The 19,124-nt window shown below is 36.0% G+C and overlaps 1 protein-coding gene and 1 long non-coding RNA gene across 3 annotated transcripts in view; one reads left to right on the forward strand and one right to left on the reverse strand.

The window, feature by feature from the left end:
- The window catches only part of LOC138403653 (uncharacterized), a 95,346-nt gene that overhangs the window by 13,735 nt on the left and 62,487 nt on the right, over positions 1-19,124 (reverse strand). The gene's annotated exons all lie outside the window — the stretch shown is intronic.
- The window catches only part of LOC117991120 (uncharacterized), a 67,055-nt gene that overhangs the window by 3,570 nt on the left and 44,361 nt on the right, over positions 1-19,124 (forward strand). For both annotated transcript variants that reach the window (XM_069504992.1, XM_034978672.2), the window contains exon 2: positions 2,711-3,137. In XM_069504992.1, the coding sequence (XP_069361093.1) occupies positions 2,988-3,137 (150 nt within the window). In that variant the 5' untranslated portion in view covers positions 2,711-2,987. The remainder of the gene's footprint in view (positions 1-2,710; positions 3,138-19,124) is intronic.

Genomic DNA, 19,124 nt, shown 5'->3' on the forward strand with positions numbered 1-19,124 from the left:
GTAACTACAAACCATTACCTGAAAAAAATAACTTTAAAGAAAATACTTTAATAAATAGCTCTGCCATTTATATACGGTAGCGGTCGGTAGAGCTATTGGACTGTAAAATGTTTGCTTTAGATATGAATATTGGCAACTGAAAAGCCGAAAAACCAGTGAACCATAAAATATTAGGAATTTATGAACGGTCAGTCTGTAGAGCAATTCAAAAATTCGTGTATGTATTTAGTTAGTATAGTAGACAGAGTTCTTGTTTCACTTTTTATATATATATTTTTATTTAATATTTTTTCATGTAAGTAGAAAAACTAACTATCACGGGTTCAGAAAACACATTGTACTGAGAAGAGCCGGCAAGAAACTCAGCTTTTCAAATTAAGCATAAAATATATAAATATTGTAATATTATCAATGTAACAATTTACTACAAGTAGGTAAGTATCTTGTGTGAGCAACTAAAAGCTCAGCCAGTTGTTTCTATGCAACTTTATCATTAAAAAAAATATCAATTGTATCACCGTTCAGTCACTGTTTTTAGTTACAATTTACACTACGGTATAAATTGTAATTATTCTAACTTCTGCCATAAGTTAAAAGTTAGAGTCAATATAAAGCACTCCAACAAAACCTTCGCAAAATTCAAAGTATTTCAAAATCACAAAGTTTTGATTGAAAAATGTATTAATTAAACGCCGCGAATGTGTCTGAGAGCTCATCAAAAATGTATAGAATTCGTATGATTTGCATAAAAGTCATTTTATTGGCTCGCAAGACAAACAGAATGGGATATTAGCCGCTGGAACGGGTCCAACGTTGCGGTGGGGCACCTACTTACCTATCTTACGTAGGTACCTGCGCTCGCGATTCACAACGCTGCTTATTCTTAGGCCTTGGCAGACAGCTCTTGATTAATTTCTTTACTTTTTCTTTTTATTATGTAGTACATGCTTATAACCCGTGTTGATATAGCAAACTAAGCAGCAGTACCTACTAAGTAATGCTGCTTTAATTAACTTTGCAAAACTTTACTTACCTACTTAGTATAGTACGCGACAGGTCGAGATGGCAATCGGGGTATGAGGTGGGGGGACGCCCCGCACACCTTTAAAAATTATAATTTTTTCACTTATAAAAAATTTGTTCGTTACATAGGGAGTCACGCATCGTTCATTCAATACATTTGAAACTTTGTACAGTTGTTGTTGGCATTTGCGTGAAGGTTTCTGAGTATTATCATCAACGTACCTACAAAAGGTTCCACGCGAGAGGTAGGCATTTAGAAGATAAAATTATATAGGTGACTAATATTATGTGTCGTGTTTAATATTGAAATGCCTTTATGAATTAATTCCTACTTAATATTTTTATAAGAATCTCATTTTCCATATTAATATTACTTATATGAGAAAGTGTGTTTGTCTATCTACTACCTTTTCGCGGCCTATCCGTTTAACTAAGGTACAGACGTAGCTTGCATTCCGGAGGCAGATTTAGGCTAGGGAGTTCCCTCGGGATTTTTAAGAAACCTAAATCCGTGCGGACGAAATAGCCCCCTCGACCAGTAATAATATCATTTTGAAAAATTATCTACCATTAATGTTGCCGTAATTATGTTTGTCATTAAAGGTAAATGGTAAATTATTTTGACAATTCCAAAAAAGCACCCGCAAAAGTTTTTTTGAATTAAAAATTATATAATAAGTACCTACCTTATTTTAAAATTTATAGACTAGCGCTTGGCTGCAATCAGATATAATCAACCTACTCTATTCTATCCATCTAACTATAATATCGCCACGATGGAGTCGATGGATCGAAGAGTTCGGAAGAATTCAATGACGATGCGATAATTATGTCGAGAGGTACCCGTCACCACCCCCCAGCCGCTATTAAATATTCATTGGACGTCAATAAAAATCAGCTTCTGATTAAATACACTGTTAAATATTCCTTCATAAAGCACCTATTTTGTATGCGTTTTGCGCTATATTGATCGAGATTTGCAGAGCAGTAATGAGGTCTAATTAATTATGGACTGAAAATAAATCACATTGCTATGGTATTAGCTTAGGTACCTTACCTGCTTCTCTAATTTCTCTAACGAAGCACTTTTAGACTAACATCTATTTATTTTTTGTTGTAAGAATGGTGTATAAGTCCTGCAAAGTGCTATTGCGCGTAACCCCCATTAGGGACGTCAATACTAGACTGAAGTGTCGAGCTGATGGTATATTTTTATTTTGGCTGACGTCAAAAGACGTCATTTCGATGTTAATGAGACATGGTTCCAGCGCAATAGCAATTTGCGGGACTTATAACGAAAAATTGTTTTCTCGTTACAACATTGTTCAATAAACTTCAATAAAAATTTCTTAGTGACAAAGTTGCATGGAAGCGACCGACCGGCTGAGCTTTAAGTTACCTACAAGATTATTTAGTGAATTGTTATATTGATATATTGTAACTTTTTAGGATTTGAAAAGAGCAACTGTTGAATTTCTTGCCGGCTCTTCTCAGTACCTACTCATTTAGGATCTGCATACCGAACAGGTGGTAGATGTAGTAGAGCCACAGGGTAGAGCCATAGACGTAGTACGAGAGACACTAGTTGTCCTACATATAATAAATAAATTTTGATTTTGGTATTTTAAGTAAGTATCGTAAAATGATTTTCATTACTATTTAATTAACTAATTTTGTTTTGTTTCAGATGTTAAATCGGACGTTTCGATGGCACGCAGTAGTGAGTAGATAGCCCGCACTTATCTTCTTACTTAAAGGAAACGGCCCCGTAGATATTTGCTAGACGTAGCGGGCGGCGTAGCGTACATAAAGTGAAGGAGATTTTTGCAAGGCGGCTATTTACCACGATAAATTAGAGTGAGATAGTGTTATCGTGTAGTTTTATAGGAGAAAACAATGCCAGAGGTTCTCATAAAGCATCGATATCTCGGTTGTGAGTGTTGGGTAAAGTAGGGTGGGGGAGCATGTGTGAAGATAAGGAGGAGGCGCGGAGTGAGGCGGTGGTGGAGACTCCGAAGCGTCTCTGCTGGCCGCGCAAGCCGCCCGCTCCCCTGCCGGACACTAGAGGGCTTTGTTGTGCCAAGCTTCTAAGGAAAAATGGAAAGTCGAAAAAGGTAAGCGATGCTTCAAAATATACCCACGGGGCTTTTCTGTAGTAAATATACTACTTACTATACCGAATGTCCCGTTTTCAGACATGGAGCTTTTTCTTAATAAGCGTTTTCTCTCTGAGAGCAGTAATAGTCTAGTGGTTAAGACGTCGGCCTCCTATTTGGAAGGTCTGGAGTTCGATCTCTAAGTTTTGGAATAATGTACGTTTTAAGCAATTTTAGATCACTTGCTTTAATGATGAAGGAAAACATCGTGAGGAAACCTGTATGCCTGAAAATTCTCCATAATTTTTTCAAATGAGTGAAGTCTGACAATCTGCACTTTACCAGCGTGGTAGACTATTGCTAAATCATTCTCAATCTGAAAGAAGTCTAGTTCTCAGTAGTGAGCCAGAAGTGGGTTGATCATGATGTTTTCATAGAGTAAAAGACAGCAATCTCGCTACCTTTATTTTTTCTATCTAAATGCTGATAGTATGTATGAACCTTAATGTTATCATAATAAATTTTGCGTAAGTACAGCAAGATCTCGTAAGAAAACTGTCAAGAAAACTGTCGTCCTTATGCCTAAATTATATTATTAACCATAGGTAGCTTTACGTACGTATGATGAAGTAATTTATTAAAGCCTTAAATTTACGACTGAGCTACGCCTATCAGCCTAAGATCCTCCATATTTCAAGGTAGAGCGCGTTTAAGCCTTATAATCAAAGTTTCAACTGAAATTCGGTCACGGCGGTTAACTAACCGTACTTACGGAATTGACTTTGCTCAATCCATACTGTACCGGCTTTTATATAAAGCTCTTGGGTTAAGTGTATACCTGAAGGTAGCCTGTAGTATAACTAGATATCTATATATAAATAGATATCTTTTATTTCAGCAGATTTACTTAAACTTAGTAAAGCTAAGAATACCTAAGAATAAACATAAGAATCTCTAATAAAAAGCAATTAAAATTTTCTGAAGCTAACTTATACACGTAACTTAATGTAAATATATTTTACATTAAGTTACGTGTTACATTAAGTTAAGTTACATATATTTACATTAAGTTACGTGTATGAGTGTGTGCAAATATAATAATAAATAAAATAATAAGTAATAATATAATTTAAAACTTATTTTATACTAAAGAATTCGCGGGCTCTGCTAGTTCGTTAACAACTTGATATATTTCAAAGTATGCAAAAGGCGTGCCTAGTTAATAAGTCTAAGGGTGAGATCTATAGAGCGCACTCTGACTTAGCTTAGACTTAAGGTAGAGTTAAAACGAGACAGGGCTATATCTCTCACATAAATCTGTCTCGTTTTAACTCAATCTTTAGTCTGAGCAAAGTCAAAGTGTGCTCTATAGATCTCAACCTAAGTTTTGCGTGCGTTCTACGCAAACATTTCGGAGCTTGTTAAGAAGTTGAGCTGTGAAATGAGAGTGATAATACAATGTACATTGTATTAAAGATCATAACTAGTCGGGGAAAATTAGAAGCCTTGAAACCGCGAACTTTACATCAAATTAGTTCCCGCTGACATCGCGTGCTCCTTCGAGTTTGATTAACCGCTTCGAGAGAAACAAATGAAACAGCGGCAAAGAGTAATAAGTGTAGATATATTTTAATTAAGAAGTTATGCAGCTCGTTGCCTTAAATCTTGTAATTATTTATTTGCCCTGTATATTTAGGTGCTGGACATAAACCGCAGTCTGTGAATTCTGAACATCCTTTATACGACTGTCGATTGCAAGATCAAGAAAATGGTGTTCCCTTGCCAGCAGGTCTGATTGCAGTCAAGCGCTATGCATACTATCATCATATAATAAATGCCAAAGTGTGTCTGTCTGTCTGTCTGTCTATCTGTCTGTATGTCTGTATGTCTGTATGTATGTTTGTCTGTCTGTCTTCTAATCTTTCACGGCCCAATCGTTCAACCGATTTTGATGAAATTTGGTCCAGAGATAGCTTGCGTCCCGGGGAAGGACATAGGCTACTTTTTATCCCGGAAAATCAGAGTTCCCTCGGGATTTTCAAAAACCTTAAGCCACGCGAACGATGTCGCGGGCATCATTTAGTCTAAAAAAAATATAGAAGCAAATCGCGCGCGATCATTTACAAATAAATAGCCGTGGCCTGAATGCATTACTCTCGTACCTACTTATGTTTTCTACGTCCACACGCATTTAGGCCCTCTATTAGTACCACCTTTTTTTATTATCAGAATAATTTAGAAAAATATAAATCTTCTGCACGAACTTTGAGTAACTCGCATTTCCGAAAATATAATTTACACTAAGAAATTCGATTTTACCGAAAATAAAATATTATGTCTTAGCGTGAATGTTGAAGTGGTGAAAGTCTGGAAATAAATTGAATTTGCAGCGACGAATGGAAAAAAAGAATTTTCTTTGAATCAAACAGCATCCGAGTGGTTGCACTGTTTTGCAATTCTAAGTCCACCAAAGAGATTTCAATCTGACTAATGTATCTGAGATATATGAGCTCCTGCACCTAAGCTATATCGCTGGGAAATTCGAAATGCATTAGGTTGTCTGTCGATAGGTATTTATTCAAGATCTTCCGGGATATCTTCACGCCTTAGGTGCCCTACGTGCGATATTATCTTAGATGTTTTAACATAAGCGTAAGTATGATTTATTGCTACGAGTTCATAAGTTGTAATACTTTAAGTAGGTACTTAATATGTTTTTCTTTATTATATGCTATTGCCGAGAAAAATAAGAAAAAGACGAAACTAAATATTTTCAGGTTTGAAATTCATGCAGTCCACGCGGACGAAGTCGCGAGCATAATCTAGTAACTGCTAAAACTTTTTGTGGTTCAATGTCAATGTAAACATTTACAACAATTATTACAGTTACCATACAGTTACACGTTTTTTACATGTTCCCTACATAAAGTAACTTAAACTATTAATCTAGAAGGAAAATGAGAAATGAAAATTACAGATCTATTTGTAAACGGCGAATTTAATTGAAACCCTTTTCGGTTAAAAAAGTCTGATTTGAATAATAGGTAATAACGACAAATGTAAATCATTTCAATGTAAATCAATCAACATTTAGAAAAGAGCCGGGTTCTCCTCAATTATTGTGTTCCAAGGAAAATATATTAACATTAATGTCACCCCAATTTCCCTTTCGAGTGCCGAAACCGTTTGAAGGCTTTTTCTGGTTAACTGGCGACCGAAGGTAGTCGGCAGGCAGTCATTCCATTATTATTTCGCCTTTCAAAATATTTAATAGTCATTTACTTTGATAAGTAGGTACCTACGTACTCATTGAAGTAGATAGGTACGTAGCTATTAATTAGGGTTAATTATTCATTATTTTCCGTCAGTTTAGTGGTGAATTTATTTAAATTAAGTACGTACATAATATTAATGTTGTAGTAAGGCATATTAAATCTTCGTTAGTTTTTATGGTATATCCTTGATTTATTTTTGTAGTTGTAGGATTGGTTTCATTCATAGAATTATAGATTTGTAATAGGTATGTACAATCTGAATGTATAAAATAAAAAGAAAAATCCTGACATTGATTGACTAATCGCCCAGCTCAAACCTAACCTGGACCTAGAAAGCTGAAATTTTGCACAAAGATTCCCTTTATAGACAAGTAATCAGGCAAGATTTTTCAAAATTCCTAATATAGTAGGTACTAGTCGTTACCACACTAAGGTAGGTAGGTAAGGTAGGTTAAGTAAGTAAATATACCTAGGTATTTGATAAATAGAACAGAAAATGTTTAATTTAAATAAGACTAAGTTAAAATCACAGTATTTGAGTAGGCTCTTAAAAGCCGTCGTTTGTTAATGAAGATTTGCATAATAATGGATACTAGAAATTTGATTACCCGACTCAAAAAGTGCTGAGCTTCTAATTTGTAATTAAAAGTATTCGAAATCCTTTGTTGGAATTGGAGTGCTCGCGATTCTTTCAATTGTATTTTCCTCTAATTTTCTCTTAGGATTACGTAGGGACGAGTAAAAATCCTTTTTTTTTATTAATTAAGGTGGCAGCACCCATCAGAATAATGAATAAATTCTTAATTTATAAGTTTTAAACTGATTGTTATAATATCTAAGTTAATATTTATTTTATTTTGACAAAGGTTGGTTCATAATACATAGAGATATTCGAAAGGATTTAAAGCCCAAATCAAATAAAGATTTTAGAAAATTTAATAAGTAGTTAGGCTGAATATGCAGAATAGTGCCACGGCAGCAGCGTGGCGACGGAGTTCCTGGAAGTTGTAGACCTTACACGAGAGTTGACGGCAATCATGCGTGCCCTGCATGCTTGAGTGTTTTCCAAAATGGTGTTTGAAGTCTGCCAAGTGCCAATCCGCACTTGCCCAGCACTGAGAGTATGGCCTAAACCCTTCTCATTCTGAGCGGAGACTTGTACTCTGTAGTTTGATGATGATAATACTCCCATTCACCGTCATCGTACTGGAATGCTAAACGTCTGGGTGGCAGGGAGTGTGGTCACTGGCTACGGCTGAAAAAAAACCAGCCAACTGCGAGTCAGGCTCGCGCAATGAGGGTTCCGTACTACAGTCGTATTTTTTCGACATTTTGCAGGATAATTCAAAAACTATGATACATAAAAATAAACGAAAATCTGTTTTAGAATGCACAGCTGAAGACCTTTCATATGATACCCCACTTAATATAGTTATCTTACTTAGAAAATTGAAAATACTAATTCATGACCACAATTAAATTTTTTTTGTGTGATGTGACAAATTCACGGTTTTCAGTTTTTTGCCCAAATGTCAGCTATAAGATCTACCCACCTGCCAAATTTCATGATTCTAAGTCAACGGAAAGTAACCTGTAGGTTTCTTGTCAGACCGACAGACAGACAGACAACAAAGTGATCCTATAAGGGTACTGTTTTTCCTTTTGAGGTACGGAACCCTAATTATAAATTCCTAAGTTTCCCATTCCGAGAATCGAATCTTATACACACACACACACACACTTATACACAAATAGGTACACCCGAATAAATCGCTTACTTCTGCGCTAAATAATTATAACGAAAAATTTAAATATTATGAAATAAAAATAGAACATAGTAGCAAAACTTTTCTCTCCTGTTCTTATTTCTTTGTTTTACACCTTTTTCATAGAGTTTTAGCTAAGTAATATTATAATGTAGGTGAACACTGTATAAAAGCAACACTATTAGCATATTTTCCCCTTTGAATTTTTAAAAAGTTTTTGGTAATTTTTCATTCAGAGTAAGTACTTATGTAGTTAATTCTCGGCTAAGTAAAGTCATGCATTTATTAAACTATTTTCAACCAGCTGCTGCCCGCGACTTCGTCCGCGTGGATTTAGGTTTTTAAAAATCCAGGGGAACTCTTTGATTTTCCGGAATAAAAATTAGCCTATGTCACTCTACAGGTCTGTAACTATACCCATACAAAAAATCACGTTGATTCGTTGCTCCGTTGCGGCGTGATTGAAGGACAAACCAAAAAACCAACAAACAAACACTTATAACATTGGTAATGATGTATAATTACAACTGATTAGTTTTCTTACATAACACTTTATTACTACCAAAGATTAAGTACTTGTAAAACTTATTTTTAAAACTACGTAATCCTATTACGTTAAGCGCTCTCGCTCGCGAACGGAAATATTGATCAGTTTGCTAGAAACTTTCGTCTGTGGATTACCAGTCATGGACTCTTAATCTACTTCTTGTAAGCCCCTTGCTACTAAGACCAAATTGGCTAACTATGACTTTTCACAATTGCTTTTTCGGTTGGTCGCTCCCCCCGCCTCATATCCCGATTGCCATCTCGACCTGTCGCGTACTAAAGATTTAGTAGGTAACTAGCTTATGCTCGCGACTTAGTCCGCGTGGACTACACAAATTTTAAACCCCTATTTCACCCCCTTAGGGGTTGAGTTTTCAAAAATCCTTTCTTAGCGATATACCTAAGCTATCTGCTTGCCAAATTTCAGCCCGATCCGTCGAGTAGTTTGAGCTGCGGTTTGATAGATCAGTCAGTCAGACAGTCAGTCAGTCACCTTTTCCTTTTATATATTTAGATTTACCTATGTTATAGAGTAGAAGTAACATTAAATAGTTTCAATTAGTTACCTGGCATCACCTGAACGAGGGTTCCTGCTGAAAAAACATCAACACTGTGTGCTCTTGTAGTTTATTACAAGGCATACAGCATTATGCTGAGCTGAAACCTTTTTTCAGGTTTCGCCACACACGAAAAATTGTTGTCTTGACGCTTCTGTAACTTTGAGCAAATGCCCAAGTAGTGGAAGCGCCGGGTTACTCATACTTATTTGGTGGCATAATGATGTTAGTAGAATTGTTTTTCTTCCCTTCTTTTCTGTCATAACACATAGCATAGAAAATACTATAGGATTTGGCGATACGTGAAATCGCGTTTAGCAACACGTGTTTCCCGCATGTTATCTATCGTCCTACTTAAATGCCAAAATATACGATAAATGTGCTATTTTTCTTCCGCATCCACGAATAAACAGTCACTACCTAGAATTTTTATCTTCAAAGAATTTCTCAGACTAGTTTTCAAAGGCTCTATGTGAAATTGAAATCACCGGCTCCTACGTGACTCTATAACCGATCGTTGTGTATAAGGGAGGTGAAAAATAATATTTTTCATAGCTTACCGACTGCCAGACTCCCAGTGGAAGCTTCTTGAATCAGTAAAGATAGAGAATAATATAGGTACCTCTGAAATATTATTAAGTAGACACAAGTTTGTAATTTTGTATGTACCTACAATACTAATTGATGCCCGCGACTTCATCCGTGTTGATTTAGGTTTTTACAAATTTCGTGGGAATTCTTTGATTTTCCGCTATAAAATATAACTGTCCAAAGTTTTACTATATTAATATGCAAAAAATCACGTCGATCGATTGTTCGTTGTCGATCGTTGTTGCTCCGTTGCGATCAACAAACAAAAACACTTTCGCATTTTGTAATATGGGTAGTGATAGATATATTTATATTATACAAGATTACAAATAGTCCGCGGGTTAGCGCGGGGGCTGTGCGGGTATGCGGGGCTGTCGCGTACTGTACATGCCCAATATTGTATTTCATTAATATAGGTAGGTACCTAGTTTATATTCCATTAATCTAGTTCGCAGTGAATCCCATCTCCGTGTGTCAATCGAAGTGCCACCATTATCCCACCGGACGTAATGGGTGCCAAGCAAACACTTAAATCAGATCCCTTCACTCGTGTAGGCAATAGTCACTTATATTGCTGCCATATCTACTGTGCCTATATACAGCTATTTACCACATTACCAGATGACTGAATTTAAAAATGTGAATAATGAAAAGCTACCGATAGAATTTTAAAAACCTAAATCTACCCAAACGAAGTCACGAGTAAAAGCTAATAATTACTGTTCACTTTTTCCTATTACTCTAGAGCTTAGATGGTTTTTCTTCGTGTTACTTACGCTTACGCCTATACTTTGCCAGTTTCTTAAACTTTGGCTAAGAAATTGCTATGTTTGTTAATTTTTATTTTAAAAATAACGGAGTTAGAAAAACTATAGACGCCACAGGTTTTTAAATACCTAGTACAAAAACTAAGCGTGCATTTTTGTATCTACGATAAGTCTCGCGCGATGTTTGATGATCACAACGCGGTCAACAGACTTCAACAGGAGAGTGGATCGATTTTTTGTATTTGGAAAGAGGAATAATAGTATATTGATAGAGTTTTTCTACAATACTTGCGGTGCGAACGTTATAGCATCGCAAGAACGACATCTCACCTCAGTGTGATTCCATGTAAATTCCCACGATGCGTTGTGCGTTGACGTAGATTTTTACGATGCGATGACGCACTGCAAGTATTGTGAAAAGGCTTAAAGGAATGAAAAGATTCCGACGAATTGAGAACCTCCTCCTTTTTTTGAAGTCGGTTAAAAATAAAATAGGCGCTAGGCTTAGCTCAAATGTCGGGCACGCCTGGACGGACGGCTTGCGGTGTCTGCTTATCCAAGTATGTGTTAAAAACGAAATACCTCCCTAAAAAAAAAACAGACACTAAAAAAGCTTTTAGATCTCATGATTATGTTAGTGATTTTCTACTCTTACTTAACTGAGATTTGTATCTTACTTTGTAAGGAGCTTTCAATGATTCAAAGTGAAAAGTATGCTAATGGCGTCCCTTTTATACAGAAGAGCTACATTATAATATTACTTCGAATAAAACATTATGATGAGATTGTTTAGTACTAAAATGGCAGAGTTTCTGTGAATTTATTTTTATTTAGACCTGGGTGTTGTGGCTTAGTTTCGGTAATGTTTTTAAAGTGATTACTTTGATAAAGAAATATTGGCTTTATGGCTAAAAATCATGATAAATACACGCAAAGAAATAGGTAAAATATTAAATTTAATATTTAAAATTTCTTTTAGTTTACTTAGTTCCAAAAGCTGTCCTCGTTGATTTCAATCATAATGACAGAAACTAACACTCAAAAAAGTACTTAGTTACCCTAAGTAGTTTATTTTATTTAACCCAAAGATTACCACACATTTAACTAACACTGAAAAAAGTACTTAGTTACCCTAAGTAGTTTATTTTATTTAACCCAAAGATTACCACACATTTACACCAAATTTTCATTTGTTTCGTGAGGTGAGGTAAAAAAACTAGCAAATTCGATACTTCGGTAAGTATCGAGCCCGTAAATTGAAGTCGAAGAAAACAGAAGCAGTGAGACTAATAACTTCTGCCCCCGACTGGCGCTTAATCGATTTGTTCGCAGTTTATACATTGGCTGAACTTTGGAAGGTGTGAATTTACTTAGTACGTACTAGCTACATATTTGGTAGCGGAGTAAAAAGGTGAAGCTTAATCGACAGATCGAGCTACTAGCTACATATTTGGTAGCGGAGTAAAAAGGTGAAGCTTACGTGACAGATCGAGATGGCAATCAGGGTGGGGACGCCCTGCACACGCGCTATCCCACACCGGGTTAGCGCGGGGACTGTGCAGGTATGCGGGGCATCCCTCCACCTCATATCCCGATTGTCATCTCGACTTGTCGCGTATTATTTGCACTCGTTGACATTTTAGTGCGGAGTCGTATGGCGTCAGATGCATCCCTGTAGCCATGTTGGCGCAGTGTTTCAAAAACAATTTAAAACAATTAAACTTTCAAAAAACAGTAAGTACTTATATTTATGTTTAAAACAGTTTTTAAAAAATGTTTCAAACAGAATATTTTAAGTATTCTGTTTTTTTTCATACACTGCCATAGAGCATCTCCGCTACGAAACCGTAGCAGCGAAACCGTAGCAAACCCGTTTAATTACCGCCATGACTTGAGACTTGGCAATAGTATGACATGCAAAATAGAAGCGAAACTGCTTCTCGCAGATATTAGACTTTGATTTTGAGCCGTACTGGCCCTGCCCATAGCACATATCCGACGCGAAACAAATATAGAAAACCGTTACAACATGTTCTTAGCAAAACTCTATGGATTAAGGGTGGACTCATTTTTTTATTTAGTCCACAAAACTGACTACAATTATTGTATGATAGCAGGGTAGTAGATATACAAAAATATTAGTTGTTAATTGAGTATACTGGATGTGGACTCATATTCAACCTCTGCGTTAAAAGGCTTGACATAGGCTATACTTTTAATCCTGGTCGATCAAAGAGTTCCCACGGAATTTTTAAAAAACCATATTCCACGCGGACAAACTCGCGGGCATCAGCTAGTTATATAATAAAACTTATAACCTGAAGCTGATGTTATAATAAAACTTATAGATAACCTTATTAAATGCGGCCAAAACGGCGAAAATCAAGTTGTTTCAAAAACAGGTCGACAATCGCAAGTCCAGTATTAGTTAGAGGTCAGTGATATCTCGTATAAAAAAACCGGCCAAGTGCGAGTCAGGCTCGCGCAATGAGGGTTCCGTACTACAGTCATATTTTTTCGACATTTTGCACTATAATTCAAAAACTATGATGCATAAAAATAAATAAAAATCTGTTTTAGAATGTACAGGTGAAGACCTTTCATATGATACCCCACTTGATATAGTCACTCACTTCGAAAGTCTAAAATACTAATTATGACCACAATTTAATTATTTTTGTGTGACCTAACCCTAAATTCACGGTTTTCAGATTTTTCCCCAAATGTCAGCTATAAGATCTACCTACCTACCAAATTTCATGATTCTAGGTCAACGGGAAGTACCCTGTAGGTTTCTTGACAGACAGACAGACAGACAGACAACAAAGTGATCCTATAAGGGTTCCGTTTTTCCTTTTGAGGTACGGAACCCTAAAAACTATAGTAAAAAGTGAAAATAGATTCACGAACGATGTCATGAAACTGATTAAATCCACTGCCGTGCTCTTTTCAGACGAGCATGTTTTAATTTTATAATTATTATTTCGTTCTTTATCTGTCGCAAAGTAATTGAAAGTTACCGTAGAAATGTATTTAAAAAGTGGCGCATTCCCGCTGCGCCGGCGAAATCTATTTATGCATCATTTTATGAATTGGAACAACTTTTCAGGTGCTGAAAAAACTTTATTTCATATGAAACTAGTTGATGCCCGCGTTTCTTAAAAATCCAGTTGTGATTTGACAAAATCCTTTCTAAATATTTTTTTTAAATACATATCAAAAATTGCGTGACCGGCAGGAATCGAACCTGCATCTTCAGGGTTCGCGCCCGATGCCTTGACCTCGATTCCTGCCGGTCACGCAATTTCTGATATGTATTTAAAAAAATTATTTAGTAATTTCCTTGAAGTGTAGGTAAACACTAAAAAATTATAAAAATCCTTTCTATTACATAGTTGTAGGTCTATGTTATAGAAAATCTAAGATTATTTTTTTCTTTCCCGTACAACACGTCACTTTTGAGTCCCGTTTCCTGTCTATCTTTTTCCATTAGTCTGATATTTTCCCATAATATTTCATAGCAAAAAAATATAAGTATTTTATGAAATGAAAATCAAACTGACATGCACCGTATATCACTTTTCTTTTGAAAGTCGCAAAAGCTAATAAAAGTAATGTGATTTATATCATATCTACTTGGATATGTCCCCGACTTGAATTCTAACACCCTTCGCGTGAAATTGAAATCACTGGCAGCTACGTGATTCTAAAAATGATCTGTGTAATGCGAAGTAATATTTAAGTGCCTACCTCGACATCAAATTGTTGGGTTTCCCTGGAGATTTTTACTCGTATCTGAAAAATTAATTTAAGAATTTTCTGGAATAGAAATCATAGGAATAGAACATTAAATAAATAATAACATTATTTTTTCATAAGTATACTTCTAATAGATGTGTTCTTAAAATTGTGTTAAGGTAATCTACACTAATATTATAAAGAGGAAAACTTTGTTTGTTTGTTTGTTTGTTTGTTTGTTTGTTTGTTTGTTTGTTTGTACTGAATAGGCTCAAAAACTACTGGACCGATTTTAAAAATTCTTTCACCATTCGAAAGCTACATTATCCACGAGTAACATAGGCTATATTTTATTTTGGAAAAAAATAGGGTTCCGTAAGATATTTTGGTTTTTCGGACACAAGGTGTAAAAATCAACCAGAAAAGTTACTTATTTTGCGTACGCTGCCTAAACTATAAAAGATAGAAACATAAAATGTTCTAATTAATTGTAGATCTTATAAATATCTACAAAAAAGTCCGCGACACACTATACCCATCTATGTCGAGTGAGGCACAGCAACCATTTTTTTATTTAAAAATCTTGAATTTTTTTTGGACTACATTTAAACGCGTTTATTTTACTCATGCTATTAATCCTTATCAAAATAAATGATTTCATCACTAAGAACAGTTTATGGAGATAATATTTGGTCTTTGAATGATTAAAATTGGACGTTTGGTTTTGAAGTTATGGCGAAATTAAAATATTACGATTTCTGCTGCACGGCCCGTTGTATTATTTATTATATAAAGAGGTAATGTCGTTAAGTTTGTTTGTAGGGGGTAATCTTTAGAACTACTGAACCGATTTTAAAAATTCTTTCACCAGTAGAAAGCTACATTATTCCTGAGTGACATAGGCTATACGGGATCTTTAAAAACCTAAATCTACGCGGGCGAAGCTGCGGGGATCAGCTAGTAAATGTATATAATTAGAAAGAACACTTTGCTGGTTTAGCAAAAGTAATTATCCGCAGAAAACCTATATTTACTAGCAACATAAATTACATTCTGCTGTCGATTCAATGGTACCGTCCTAACAATATAGGTATAACAGCAATAGATAAACCATAATTTTCCTCTAGTCTCGGGACATGTGGGAAATAAATTTTTGAAGGCTTAGGGCCAATTTTACCAACGTAAAATAAGTCTTATCCGAGAGTATATTTGTTATTTTGGCAGGTTTTCAATACAAAAATCGGTATAATACCGTATTTTGAAGATCTCCTTGTAAGATAATTTCGTCCTGCAGTGGACCTCTTTCAGTGGAAAACAACGAGAATGACGAGCATATTAGCGAAATTTGACATCAGTTCCGACATCAGTTTTCTCGTCCACTTTTAATATAGGTACCTTTAAGTGAAAAGTGAATAGGCATATTCTTAATTCTAGACAAGACGTGTGCTCCATTTTAGGCTGCATCTTCATTTGCCAGCAGTTCTGATTGCAGCCAAGCGCTTTATCCATACTAATATTATAAATACGAAAGTGTGTCTGTCTGTCTGTCTGTCTGCTAGCTTTTCACGGCTCAACCGTTCAACCGATTTTGACGAAATTTGGTACAGAGATAGCTTGCATCCCGGGAAAGGACATAGGCTACTTTTTATCCCGGAAAAACAAACAGTTCCCACGGGATTTTTAAAAACTAAATCCATGCGGACGAAGTCGCGGGCATTCTCTAGTTAGTCTATAAAATGGATTGTTTTATAAGTTATATGAAATGGATCGTTTAAATAAATTTGAGATCTGAATACCATAACGGTAAGAAACGCGCGTTTTTCAATATATTAGAGTTTTTCGGTGTCGTGTACAAGTAGAATAAAATTCTTTTCCACAGGTAACATTCTTCTCGGAGCCGCGATATTGCTATTTATGAAACTGAATGCTTGGTTTTTAAATTAATAGGTAGGTAATCATCATCATCATCGTGATCAACCCATCACCGGCTCACTACAGAGCGCGGGTCTCCTCTCAGAGTGAGAAGGGTTAAGTGGTCCCTTATTAGAAACTATCTGTATGAAAGTTGATGCTAATGCATACATGGCATGCGATAGTTCAAACTTTGGTAATATTTCGCTTCAGCTGACTCTGATGAAATGTTTAAATTATGATTTACATTTACATTAAAGTTACTCGATACATCAACACATCACAGATATTGTAACGACAGTACAAAGCCAGTGCGAGGAGCGAGTTGGGAACTAATATCAGCTCATCTTGTATGCATAAACTTGCCAAAATTGAGGGTGGATGCAGTGTCTCGGTCTCAACACTCTGTATTCAGTTTGGGTTTTCTTAACTAAGTTCAAACGAGGTGGTGAAGAATTTTTAGCTTTCGTAAGGGAGTATATAAATAAATTCGGGAACACTTTGAAAACAGGATCCTCTGGGAACTTTGGGATAAAAAGTATATAAATAAATACACTCTTCTAGTAATGCAACGTAGCATAAAAATTTCAAGTGAATCCATCGACTACTTTTCGAGTTATAAGGACGTAAACATACAGAAACTGATTTTTCTTATAAGTTGGGATCAAAACTTGTTTTGCCGAATGACGATGGTCAAAAGTAATTTTAACTTAAACCTGGGTTAAAGTACCTACTTTTGACTAAAACTGTTACAACTGTTACACTGTTAAAACGCACATAACTCCGAAAAGTTGTTAGTAGACCAGTCCCGAAATCGAACCTGAATAGGCTGATTTAACCACGAGTAACTATGAAAGTAGTAATGGTAAACAAAAAAAATCATGACTGTATGGTATAGCAATAAATAGTATATAGCGACAGAAAATAAAGCGGTTTTGCGGCCGCGTTCGTTCGCGAGTGTGGATGTCTGCCCGGGGCTAACGGCGCGGCGCCCCGTAATGCTAACCCCGTAACGGGTGCTGAATCAACGCCAGTATCAGCCTTATTGGTGGTATTTACATGAAAATAGAAAATATATGGCAACACTCTTCAAACATCAATAAAATTTGACCTCGACTTTTTTCCTATCGTTTTTGACTTCATTCAACGAAATTAAAGTGCCCATAATCCCAAAAGTTACAGGTCCCGGGATCGAACTCCAGATCCCCTGAATGTACCGACTTAACCACGAGGCTATCACCACGTATGTTGAAATAGTAAACAATAAAAAATCATGACTGTATAGTATAGCAAATAGTGTATAGCGTCAGAAAATAAAGCGCTTTCGGTTTTATGGCACCGAGCTTTTTTTGCGGCCGCGTTCGTTCGCGAGTGTTGATGTCTGCCCGGGGCTAGCGGCGCCCCGTAATGCACAAAGGGTGCTGAATCAACGCCAGTATCAGCCTTATTGGTGGTACATAAAAATAGAAAATATATGGCATCACTTTTCGAACACCAATAAAATTTAACCTCAATTTTTGCCCACCGTTTTTGACTTCACTCAATGAAATTCGAATGTGGGGACGCATATTGCTATGCTCTATCAAGCTTGTTTGACAATCATGATCCGAGGAGGAATACAATTGCTTTGCTTGGTTCTTTAAATAACTTTTTTTTATTCAGATACAAGTTAGCTCTTGACTGTGATGTCATTTGATGGTAAGTGATCATGCAGTCTCAGATGGAAGCGGGTAATTGGTTCGATACTGGCCTTTACCAGTATCAAACCCATTTTCCCATTCGTTTTCTATGTGGCATCGCACCTGAACGTTAAATCGCTTAGCAGCACGGCTTTTCCGGCAGGATGGTAACTAGACACGGCCGAAGCCTCCCATTGGGTCAGACAGCTACAATTAAATTATTCAAATGTAGGTCTGTACGCAACGGCGAGCTTTGCTTTACTCTCTGTTCTCTATGAAGCGCTCTTTAATCAGAAAGAATAAAACACTGCTCTATTTTGTCCAATAAAATTATCAAATATTAATTAATTTAAAACAAAAATTGTAACCTAATCCATCTAGGTTCAAATCAAATTACGTGGCAGCTACGATCCCTCCAAGACATTCAACTAGCCAAGGCTTACTGAACTAGTTTGAGCTACGAGTTTGAGTTTAAACATCAAGAATGTGTAAGCGTTGTCTAAAGTCTTGATACATAGCTTGTCGTGGAATAGTTAAACGGTGTCGGCCAAACAGTGGCAGAGAATAAATCGCTGCACTAACCAGCGGCGATTAGTGAAGACATAAAGTTGACTCGCTCCGAGACGAGCTGGTTTAATAGCTGAGCATAATTCAATTGTTCCGGCCTGTCGGCCTGTGAAACTATATTCCTGTTCCGTCACGGGCCGCTCCCGGTCGCCATTTTATTTGTAGCTTTAAAAGGATTACACCGCATGCTATCTGTAGCGGAATATATTTCATTTTACAAATGTTGCTTTTATAAAAATGAATAAAAATATTGGATGAACGTTTTGTGGTACAGGCTAAAATGTTTATATACGTTTATTTATTGACTAATACCAATCAATCCTACCTATAGTTATATACATAGTTTCAGGATTTACTACTCCTACAATAAATATTTGTAATAAATTTTGGGGCCATCTTTCGGAATATTTTTTTTGATTGTTTATATTTTATAATAAAATATTATGATTATCAAATGAAGAGACTATTGCTACGTCGTAGCCTAGGATAGAAAGTAAAAGCTACGGCGTAGCAGACAGTTTCCTCGATTGTACCTAGAATTTTGTTTATGTACATCGTATTCTGATTTATATCATAAATTTCCTAATTGTCGCTAAGTTCAAAAATAA

This window comes from Maniola hyperantus, chromosome 19 (assembly GCF_902806685.2).
Source record: "Maniola hyperantus chromosome 19, iAphHyp1.2, whole genome shotgun sequence".
Taxonomy (NCBI): Eukaryota; Metazoa; Arthropoda; class Insecta; order Lepidoptera; family Nymphalidae; genus Maniola; species Maniola hyperantus.